The sequence below is a fragment of the Melanaphis sacchari genome, unplaced genomic scaffold (assembly GCF_002803265.2).
Source record: "Melanaphis sacchari strain LSU unplaced genomic scaffold, SCAv2.0 Contig362_pilon_pilon, whole genome shotgun sequence".
NCBI lineage: Eukaryota > Metazoa > Arthropoda > Insecta > Hemiptera > Aphididae > Melanaphis > Melanaphis sacchari.
In genome coordinates, this window is record NW_020271225.1 from 63,388 (window position 1) to 75,508 (window position 12,121).

At 25.6% G+C, this 12,121-nt stretch overlaps 1 protein-coding gene across 5 annotated transcripts in view; it reads left to right on the plus strand.

The window, feature by feature from the left end:
* The first annotated feature begins 418 nt into the window (after positions 1-418).
* Positions 419-12,121, plus strand: part of LOC112596881 (probable phosphorylase b kinase regulatory subunit beta) — a 53,670-nt gene continuing 41,967 nt past the window's right edge. For 4 of the 5 annotated variants that reach the window (XM_025342701.1, XM_025342704.1, XM_025342703.1 and 1 more), the window contains exon 1: positions 419-792. In XM_025342701.1, the coding sequence (XP_025198486.1) occupies positions 684-792 (109 nt within the window). In that variant the 5' untranslated portion in view covers positions 419-683. Of the gene's footprint in view, positions 793-7,700; positions 7,734-7,840; positions 7,885-12,121 lie in introns of those variants that run through there. The other variant, XM_025342705.1, reaches the window with a different exon arrangement.

Consider the following 12,121-nt stretch of genomic DNA (forward strand, 5'->3'; position numbering starts at 1 on the left):
TTTTATAATAGGAAAATTCACTGTAATATTAATCATGACAAGAGTTAAATGGATTATTTAGATTAAACAATTTGCTATGCTATGAGTTTATAAGGTGGAGACATTGTACGTGGGTATTTTTTGTAATAATCTTACCTAACTTAAGAAGGGGGTTCATAAATATTTGTTTGCATCGGGGTCTATGGCTTTCATGTTATGAGTTACGACTTTAAATTTTATTTTCGCTGGCTAATGGCTATCAGTCAGGCGCTGATATTGCGCGCGTCTGCGTGTATTTTTGGAACGCGTTGTATACTTATACATTTCACGGGTTCGCACGAACACACGCGACGTTACACGATAATAATAATAATTATTATTAATATACATTATATTATTATGTTTGTGTGTAAAAACAACGTTGCACGACGCACACATGCTTTTACCATTTAGTATCAGCCGATCCGTCGGCATCTATGTGTGTGCGTTTCGTTTAGGTCCCGAGCTATTGTCTACGTCTCGAACGACGAATAATATTAGTTTCATTATATTATTGTAATCTTTGCAGTGATAATTTTTTCATAATAATACCAACGGCGTAATATAGAAATAGTGCTGTGGTTAGTAATCGCTGTCGTAATATTTTTTAGTGTTCGACGATCGCTGTGGTGCGTCATTTACTGTAGATAACGGTCTGACCGGTCATGACGAGCGCTAAAAATACGAGTTTCGTCGACACCGACGTTGACTTGCATCTGAAGATATCCAATTACGAGGAGACGGTCAAACACTTGGACATCTATTATGGCATAGGTTAGATAATTCTTTCCAACCTCTTTACGATTTATTTTACTATAAGTCAATATCGAATCACATGCTATTTACTTTTATTAGTTTTGTAGCTAGAAATTCTTTTTTGGGGAGGTACTCACATTTTTTTTCTAGTTTTTGTTGTACTAAAATACCTACTTTTCCACTTATTTTTTTATGACCTCTTTGTTCATAAATAATAAATAAACACATAATTTTTCTTTTAACTGTACAACTCTATAAGCAACTACAAATTACAATATACCTATCTACTTATAAATATTTAACATTTTAAGATAATAATATTATTTTAAACAAAATATTTCATCTTTTATACTGATAAGACAATAATTAATATTATAAAGTAAGCAGATATGGTTAAACACAATTGGGATGTTCAAAAATAAAGAATTATTATGAAACAAATAAGTAAATTTAAATAATTAAGAATGTAACAAAATATAACATTGTGTTATAGGAAAATATACTCATATTTCTTATCTTAATCTTGGCTTATCGTTTTATATGACATTTATTATTAATTGAGATTTGTATTGTTAGCAACGACTAAAAGATGAAATACAATTTGCAAATATTTTAAAATAAATTAACCTTGTGCTATAATAATTTATTAATAATTTATCTAGGCATTGACGTATATTATATACTTAGTTTTTATCGGCTTTTTTTTTGAAATTTGTATTACCTACTAAATAATAACTTGTAAAATATTGATGTCAATTCAGGGTTTACTAGACAGATGTAACATTTTACCCAGTAAAATACGATTTACCTTGAGTATGTACTTTTTTAGCGACATGATAGAGTATAGAATATTTTATGCAACGTTGCCACATTTATGTTTTCGGAATGAAATTTATTTTTTTAACGTATACTTACACCAATAATTATTGTGGTACCAAATTTACATCTAAGGGCGGAGTGAGGAAAAATGCAGGCCAGGAAAATAAATTTCCTCCAGGTCATTCAATATTTTTATCTCTCGAATAGAAATTTTATTTTATTTATGTATGTAATGAATTTTGTATTTAAATGTAAATAGGTAAATAACAAATAAAAAAATTCATTGCATATGTATGTATTTTATTGATAAAACTATTAAAAAAACATTAAATCTAAAATCTTAAATAAGTAACTAAAATTTAATAATTTTAAAATGTTTTTACATAATATATTATGTTAATAATATGATTGATTTAAATGATAAATCATTATGACCAGAGATATTTTCAGTATTCGTTAAAACTTTTGGTATAATTCTTTTATTATAACATGCAACTAATTACACTTAATATTGTTTTCCATTTAGCATCAATAACTTTTTATTTTTTTCTCTCTCTTTCAGCACCACCTATCCTTTTTTTTTATTATTATTCATTTCGAGAAAACCCGAAAATTTTTTAATATTGAAATAAACATAATATTTAAAAACAAAACTTTTTAAAACGTATGAAATATAATTAATGTACCTTGTATAAATGTACTCCACTAGTCCATCAAACTGTAGTCTGTTAAATTGATACTTTGATGACAAAATATTAGGAAAATGCATATTTGACTCGATAGTCGCCAGGTGATAAAGTATTATTGTGTTGTAGAGCTTCGATGAAAGTTATAAAAATAGATAGTGTGTACTTTACTAACGTTGGTATATCGTATACACCATGCACGGGCTATGGGAAATTCATATCGAATAGTCATGGCTTATCAGAATTCAAAATAATAGAAATAATATAAAAAGGATTATTAATTAAATTGTTATAATGATTTCGTTTTCGTGTATAGATAAATTTCTCATATTATTTTACATTATTTTCATGTTTTTTTTCTATCTATACTTCAAGCCAACGGGCCATTTAGCTTCCAGACCACCGGGATTTTTTCCGGTATTCCGGTAGGTCACTCCGCCCCCGCTTACATCAGCCATAAGCCACAAATTGTGGGTTGTGACTGTTGTGAGCCAAGCTCAGCTTTATCGAAAATATTATGTATTAATGAATATTAGTTGTATCCATGGTATATTTTACCATCATTTTTTTAAACATAATATAATTTTTATAATATTTTAATATTTATAGATATTTTCAACTTTTGGTTTTATATTTATTTTTTAAGAACATTTTTCTCAAATACTACTATCAATAATATTAAAATTTTGATTTTAAAAGTAAAGTCTTTAGTTGTTGTTTGTATTTTATCTACTTACTTAATAAATTGAAGTACATATTTTATATACCTAATTAAATAGCGTTAAATAGTTAATAGGTTATATACTTATATAGTTACATATATGTGTTTATGTGTGGCGTTAGAAGGGCAGGGTGTACATTTGTCATATTTATTATAGCATAGATGAATAGTTGATTTAAATATATTTTCAATTGTAATAAAATAATTTAAGTTCTCTCATCTCAAATATTTGTACATTTTACTTTCCTTTAAACATTAACTAACATTTGCATGTCATTTCATATCACTATAACACTAACAAATAAAAATTACTAATTCGTAATTTGTCATTAATTAAAAACTGTTAACAAACTTGTAATAGCATGAACAATATGCTAAAACATTTTAATTTTTAATAAATAAAAAAAAACTTTCCTTTAAAATTCTTTTATGTTCAAATACATATATATATATATATATACATACATGTTTTAAATATTCGTTTTTGATTGATTAAAATAAATTACTTGATTTATTTTTAATTTACAACATTAAGCTATGTAATCAAATATATATATATATATATATATATATATATATATATATTAAATATCTAATCAAATATTTCAATAATTAATATCATGATAAATAAATTGTAAATAGATTCTCGTGAATTTTTTGATATTTCCGAGGATTTCCATTTAGTTACATTTATAGAAAAGACAAATTTTAGGTCTAATGATCTTTAAATTATTACTTATTTATCGATAAATCAAAACTATAACAGAATATTTTGAATATTTAATGTATGGCTATTGAGTGTTGAAAAACCCATACGGTCTTATCGGATAACATTGATTGCTGTTTAACTAGGTTTACCTATATTTTTTCATGAATTTTAATGTATTTATTTCAATAAATTAAAGTGCGTATTTAGCCATAAAATTTATTAAAAAATTACAATTTTATACGCTGTACCATAACTTACGGTAAATATTTTATCGATCCCTGCTCTTGTGGGCGGTACATTTTAAAAAGCCGAGTACGGGATAAAAACAAAAGGTGTTTATATACTTCTAGGAAGGTGGTTAATAGACGAGATTGCAATATATATGTAAAATTTAAGGCATTTTTACACTTTCGTATCAAGGTATAAAAAAGTGTTACATTTTATTCTCGTATTAAAGTATATTTAAGTATTAAATATAGGCGCTTGCTATTTTCATTGTTGATATAATAAGTTAATGATATATACCTCCTGCAACTTCCCATAAAATATTATTTTACCATTGGAATTAATTATTGTACCTATCAGGGAAGTACTTAGAATTTTTGAATGGGGGGGGGGATTTTGGTTTAGATATTTATTAGGGATGGTATAGAAAAAAAAAAGGTCATTCAAAATGTGTTAACTGAATAATTAAATGAAAATCAATAGGGGGATTTGAACTCTAAATCAAACTCTTAATCAAAGATTATTATAGTACCTATTTAAATGAGTAATATTTTAAACAATAAAACTACAATTAGAACAATTTACATTGCTTAACATCGTATAGTAAGCCTGCAGGCGTTCAAAGTTTGTAATATAGAAGGTCTGACCGGTTAGATTAGAGTAAACAATTATTATGTATTTACTTATATTTTTACTTGGCTTGAACTTGTATAAGCATTACAATACCCAACATGCATGTACTATGGACTACTCGTTGGTCAGTTACGTGTTAAATACTTTAACAGTTAATGGTGTATAGATAGATAGAATCCTTCCATTTCGTTTTGCACACTTTATGCAATCTCGAATAAAATTTGTTTCATTTATTTTGAATTCAGAATGAAATTAATATGTTAAGTTGGAGGTTTCCAAACTTTTTCTATTCGTGGCGCCCTTTTAGAATTAAAGTTTGCTCATGGCGCCCTTCATTAAATTTACGACCTTTTTTAAAATAAAATAGATAAAATATCGTTGTTTATTTTTAGACCAGATAACATGGTCGGCTGCGAAGCGCAACCGTGGCTCCCCTGACAACACACCGCGGCGTACAGTTTGGGAACCTCTGTGTTAAATCATACAACTCGTAGTCGTGTTACTCTATCATTATTAATAAAAAAATGTGTGGAGAAATAGGGGGCCTACATTTTACTCAAATGTATCTTTTTTGCTTAAATGTATGTATTTTGGATAGTTGATTATTTGTATTACATATTTCTGTATAGGTAGATGGTATAATATTCATACAATTTTGGTTAGGTACGTTTAAAACATTTATTGTAACTACCATATTTGACAATTTGTTGTTAGATCAATTTTGTTTGTATTTATATTATGTAAACTTATTATCATGCACACTTGTGTTCGGACATTACGATTTCCAAGCCCATAAACTAGTATACTATGTATAGACAAAATGTTTATGGGACTTAGATGTTATGATACCAATTATTACGTGGATACAATATACAAAATACAAAACAATGACTGTTGTGCTCTTGTTATTTCAATCTCATCGTATATACGCGTAACTTTACGTATGTATAATGATTCTTGATTTTAGTAATATTACGGTTTATAATGATTGATTTGTTTAACTCAATATAACAGTGTTATAATAACACACGCGCGTTGTGATGCTTAATAACTTTCGTTTTTATTTATCATTATATAATAAAAGGAAATAAACGATTTGATAGGCACAACCAGTATGATAAAGAGTACCTACTTATAGTACTATTTGTGCATATTCCAATTCAGTGTTTCCCCATCTTTTTGACACTACGAATCACTTTGAAAATGTTCGTTGTCTCGGACCTCCTCGATTTTACAGATATCTTATTCTTTGCTTTTATATGAAGATCACCTTTTTATAGGTTTTAGATTTTAAAATAAATAAAAAAATGACATTTTTAATAACAACCTTGTATTATTTTCTCTTTATTTTTATTTACTTATTCATTATTAATTGTATTTTTATGCTTAATTTATTATAATTAATGATTCTACTTAAAACGATTATTGAACTCTACTTTAATTTTCGAGTTTTGGAATTCTGAGACTTCATGATATTCTGTGGTCTGTTTCTATAGCTATATGTTATGAATACTCGAATACTGTTTTTGCTTCATGTTTGTAATTGTATTTTTTTTTTTTACATAAAAAAAATGCTTGGCGCTGCTTTTAAGCACCATTAGTGTAGTAATATGTTTTCAGAAATCTAATATAATTTATTTATGTTATACATTGGCTTATCTCAAAATATCAATATAGTGTTCGTTAACAAGCGTTGACATCGTATCCGATATTTAATTAATTTAAATTATTGTGTATTGATCTGGGTATAAATGTACTTCAGACACATTTTTTTTAAATGTAGTTTTTTCATTAAATCAATAATGAATATACTAAAAAAATGCGAAAAAAATAGTAGTTACAGCAGTTTAATGCTCGTAATTTTAGTATTATAGGTGGTTAGGTCTTTATGCATTGGTGTATTTTTTTTCAATATTATTTTTTTTTTTATACTTTTGAAATTGTTCGAGTGAGCGGATTAAGTATCTGTATAACTCTATTGGATTTTAAGGTACAGAATGAAAAATTGTTCTTTACTTTGTGATCTATCCGGCCATTCGGAATGGTTTTACGTTGCAAATCGATAAATGTTTTTGATGTGGAACGATTAAAAGATGCCATAAAAGTAAAACGTCAAGTGTCAATCACTAGCTGTAATTTTTTTTTTTGTATTTTTAATGTACGGATTGTGTATTTAAATAATAATAACTTAAAAATAATAATTTCTATTTATTTTTTGCATCATTTTAAAATTTCTATTTGTCAAGGGTTAAAAAAAAATGCTGCCCGATAAAGTAAATTTGTTTTATATTCTATATATTCTAGTTTTAACATCGATGTTCCGCGGATCATATAATTGCTGAATGTTATTTAATAATTTGAATGCATCTAGCCTTTAAGATAGCCTATGTACGAAGTGAATTTATTGAGAATAATAATTCCAAGAAAACACCGACCTGTGTAATTTTACAATAGGCCGCCATAGCTGAAAAATTCTACGCAGAAACGACTTAAAACATTTGAAATATAAAACCGAAAATATATTAATATTATCTATAATATTATAATATATAGGTTACTTGCATCACTATAGGTAGTTAATTATTTTATTATAAGAACTAATAATTTATAATTTGCGATTGTAGAATATAATAATTACGTTTTATCGTATCAAACAATATTATTTTGGAGGCATAAATTATGCTTGACTTATCTTGTTATATGATTTTTATACAGTTGTGTTGATAATATATTTATATAGATTAAATTGTACCGAGACAAAAGGTTAGTAGTAGTTAATGAATCATTAATTTGTACTCAATAAAAATGATAAAAGGAATAAAGTGCAGAATTGCGTTGTGTATTATTTTATAATTTTAATTGTAAAAATACATTAACATGCGTCTGCCCGTCGTTGGGTCACGAAAATTACGATAACTGCTGTCTATTATAAATTTATAATTATTATAATTAAATTATTTTCGCTTATTTGGTGAGTAATGTTAGTGATATTAAGTAGAGTAGAACCGGTAAAGGTGAAGGGTTGTTGTTCGATTAGATTTCAGTATTGTGGCAGCGCTTATATAATGGAGCGCAAATATAAAATGTCTAAGATTATCAGTTGCTAGTTAGGTGAATAATAAATATACAAGGCTTAAGTTTTCAAGCAGGATGCCACGAACTTAAGGTAGGTACTAGGTAACATAAAAATAATAATAATAATGAACGCATTGATTAAAGTTACATGCTTGTTTTGCTCTTAGGCTATTTACTTTTATGTTAATGTTTGTCTAGACTTAAATGTTGGACCCCATTGCTACTTGAAGAAAGGCAAACGTGTAAGTAGAAACTTTAATTGAAAAACGAATGAAACAATCACTCTTTGTCAAACATTCAGACTCGATTTAGTATTACTAAGTTTAGATGAAAAACTATCATTGTCGTTAGGCATTTCAATGTGCCATTACATTCTTTAACAAAACGATCACAACTTTCTTTTGGGCTATATTGCAGATATAGTAAACAATAATACACAATGAATTGTATTTTTAAATTCTTAGTTTTATTATTTAATTAATGTCCTGAGTTATTTACATATTAATCATATTATATTTTATTATTAAAATTTATACATTATACATTGGCCGGAATCGGCTACAGTTACTGGGGGAGATGAACTAACAACTTAAATACTTAAACACAATGAAAATACGTTTTTGTTTTAATTCAAAAAATGTATTACTAGATTACTTACTATATTATAATAGATAATATTAGTTAGGTAATTATTAATAGTTTTTATTGTTTATTATAAGTAATTAAAATATTTTTTTGGTTATTTATTTGTAAATAGTTAAATCTTTTTTATGTAGGTAAGTTATTGAAATTATGTTCTATCAAATTTAAATTAATTAAGTTATATATATTTAAGTTAAATAAAAACAAAATTTAAATATATTTTTATCTTTAAAATACACTTGTCTAGTATATTGTAATTTATAACAAAATACAATCTAATTTTGTGTTTGCTTCATTACCAGCTAGAGGTTAGTGTGAAAACTTGAAACTAAATTACAAAAAAAAAAAATTTTAATTCTTAGATGGGTGATCAATTAACTGTTTTTGACTATATATTTCAAATAAATATACTTAGTGATTTACATTATGGAAAAATGATAATTATAAATAAAAATAAAAATCATGGCAATTAATTTAAAATTAATTTTGTATTTTGTTTTCAATATAAATTCCAAAGGCTTAAATAGCTTAATAGATTAATAATTGTTTCTCACAAATTTATTGAAATTAAAAAAGTTAAGTGTAAAGTCGCATTAAATTTTAATACATGTATTATGAACGTTTGGAAATTGAAAAAATTAGATATTTAAATGAAAAATAGCAATTATTATTATCTAAACAATGATATTATTACTTATATAGTTGTTATGTATAATTTAAAAATATTAAACATTAAAACTTGAAACTTTCCACCAATTCTCATTTGATTAATTTCTAATTACAATGTAATTTAAAAAGTATTTGAACTGATTTTCGAACTAGTTTGTTTTGTTCTTGTATTAAAGCTGGAATATATAAACAAATATGTAACTAAATGTCACTTATATTTTGTTTTTGAAGAAATTCAATAATATTGAAAGACATATGCACAATTTTATTTGATGAGCGTTTAAAGTTTATATCGTTAGTCTCTTTCGCTTAAAATGATTTCTTCGTATTATATAATCATATTATTGAATTTAAACCTATAATAGGTATGCAACAGAAGCGAGTTTTTCAGTTTTTTTTAAAAATTATTTAGTTTAAAACAATGACAGACAAAAGCCGTTTAAGCAAGTGATTTGTGAAAATATTTTATTAGTTCTTTTTTAAGGACATTATAAACACTAACTATGGAGGAAAAGATTTTAAGGCTAAGCTTTATTAAAGTATAATTTATAATTTAGGTACTATAAGATTGTATAGCACTAAACATTATCTTTACTCAAAATCGTTTCATCACAAATACAGTTATATAAATATATATAACAGGAACTTGCTCTGCTGTTCAATAGATGTCGAGTGTACCTACTTGATTATTGAATATGTTAACTTTAATACTTTGATGGATATGTGTTTAATTTGATTTCAATGATAAATCATGATTAATCATAATGTACGAAAAAAGAATTCTGAGTTGGGAATTTTTCATTTTTATCTTTTAAAAATATATACTAGATCTAATTTTCTATTATAAATTACGCTGAAAATTGAAAGTCATATCGACTTTTTCGACTAATTAGATATAATTTATACATATTACAAAAAATAAGCAACATACACACATTGTAAAATCAATATATTTATTGCTTCGTTCAGAATTTAAAAAAAATTACTTATAAATATTTGTTTAAATATATAAAAATAATTTTAATAATCAGCACTGTATATACATAATATATACTACATATGTATTATCATACATTTATATATAAACATGTATTTAGACGCAAATTATAAAAGTTTACCGGTTTTGAGAACAAAACATATAAATAATTGACTTATTATAATTAGGGATATATTTATATTTAATACGAGTATGCATCACTGAGGACATTCACCTAGGGCTCTACAAAAAAATTTAATTGTCCTCGTTAACCGCACGGAATTGTTCGCCTCCTCATTTAACTCCCTATTATTATGCCAATCACATTAATCTCAGCACCAATAACATACTAAATATATATTTAATATTTATCGCTTGCATTTCATTAATTCCATAGTGTTAGATAGTTAACATACTCGTATAAATCAAGCTTTAAAGTTAAATTATCGTTGTATCAATTTTCGATTAAACTAAATTTGTATACATTTATCCACCGAGACTGTGTGGCATGAAATATATTATCAGTTATTTATGACTTAATGACCACACCCTACTACAATAATTTGCTGTGTAATAATAATATGAACTTTGCTGTCACTTCCAAATCTATTAAGAATGTTATACTTGTTTACTGTCCTGTCATTAGATTTGATTAAATTTCTAAGTGCTTTTGCGATCATGTTTCTTATAATTGTAGTTATCCTAGTAACAACTAAATCTAATAGAATATAATATATACATTTATTAAATTTATTTACTTATTCGTTTTGAAAACGTAATTAATTTTAGCAAAAACAAAGCTCCGAATTTCGAATTCACATCATACTGCATACTTATTAATGTCTATAGGGAAACAGTTTTTTGGTAGGTTTTCGTAATATTTCGTATCTAATAGTTATTAATCACTTTTTGATTATTTTTTCTAAAAATTATCGTTACTTGTATAAATTTAGAAATTTAAAACACCGTTTTTGTGCTGATAAAATATATTTAAATCTCTAGTAGACAATTTTTAAATAGATAAAATTATAGCTCTTTTAAATTTTGATTAACTCATTGAAAAAAATAAGTAGGTAAAAATAATGAAAATTTAAGTCAATTTAACAATATTTTTGTTACTCCTGAGCTGACATTATACCATTAAAATCGTAAATTTTACAATATGAATAATAGTAATAATACCAGTAACTCTCTCTATTAAATATACAACAAATAGTTTGTTAATTCTACATGAACCGTGTTGTTAATATGTATTAAGAAAGTTAATTCAACAATAAAGTTTGTTATAAAATAACATTAATAATATTAAATAGATTATTGACGTTTATTAAATTAAATTAATCTATCTGTTTTAACTATAATTTTATTTTTATTTTCTACTAAGTTGTTTTATTGTTAATATACTAAGGTACAGTGAAACCTCTGAATAGCGGACACTCTTGGTCACCAACATTTTGTCCGTTATTCAGAGGGGATACATTCTTGAAATCTATTTATATAATAATGTACTATGTATGTATATATACGTACATATAATGTTATAACTTATTATTTATTGTAAATTATTATATTTTTATATTTTTACAAATTATTATTAATTACATATTATTATTTAAAGTATATTTTTACAATCAAAATCAAAATTATGTACATGTATTTTTAAATTATTTTTGTTTGAAAAAATCGGTGAGCTTTGTTTATAATTAACGTAGTCATCGCGTCGAAAACCGTCACTAACTGACATATTTTTGTCATAAACTCATAACACATAACCGCTTCGCCGATAACCGAATTTGTCGTAATCGTATTGTCCCATAACGAGTTTGTTATCGTAATTAAATTATTACGAGAGTGCATACGTATGTGAATACGTATTATTTTCAAATAATGTTAGGGATTTACTATTATTTTAAAAATTCCCTAATAAAATAATGTCCGTTATTCGGAGATTTTCCTATTAAAAAGTAGTGAAAATGTCCCCGTTCCCCAAAAAACGTCCGCTATTGGGAGGTGTCCACTATTAGGAGGTGTCCGTTAGTGGAGGTTTCACTGTATTTGTACTGCAGTTATTGCAGTTATTCAAAATATGTTTTACATTTTTAACTATAAAATTAATATTTTATTTTATTGATAGATTGTTGTGTTTAATTTTTATGTGTACAAGATTAGTCATGAAATATTTGAATATTCTA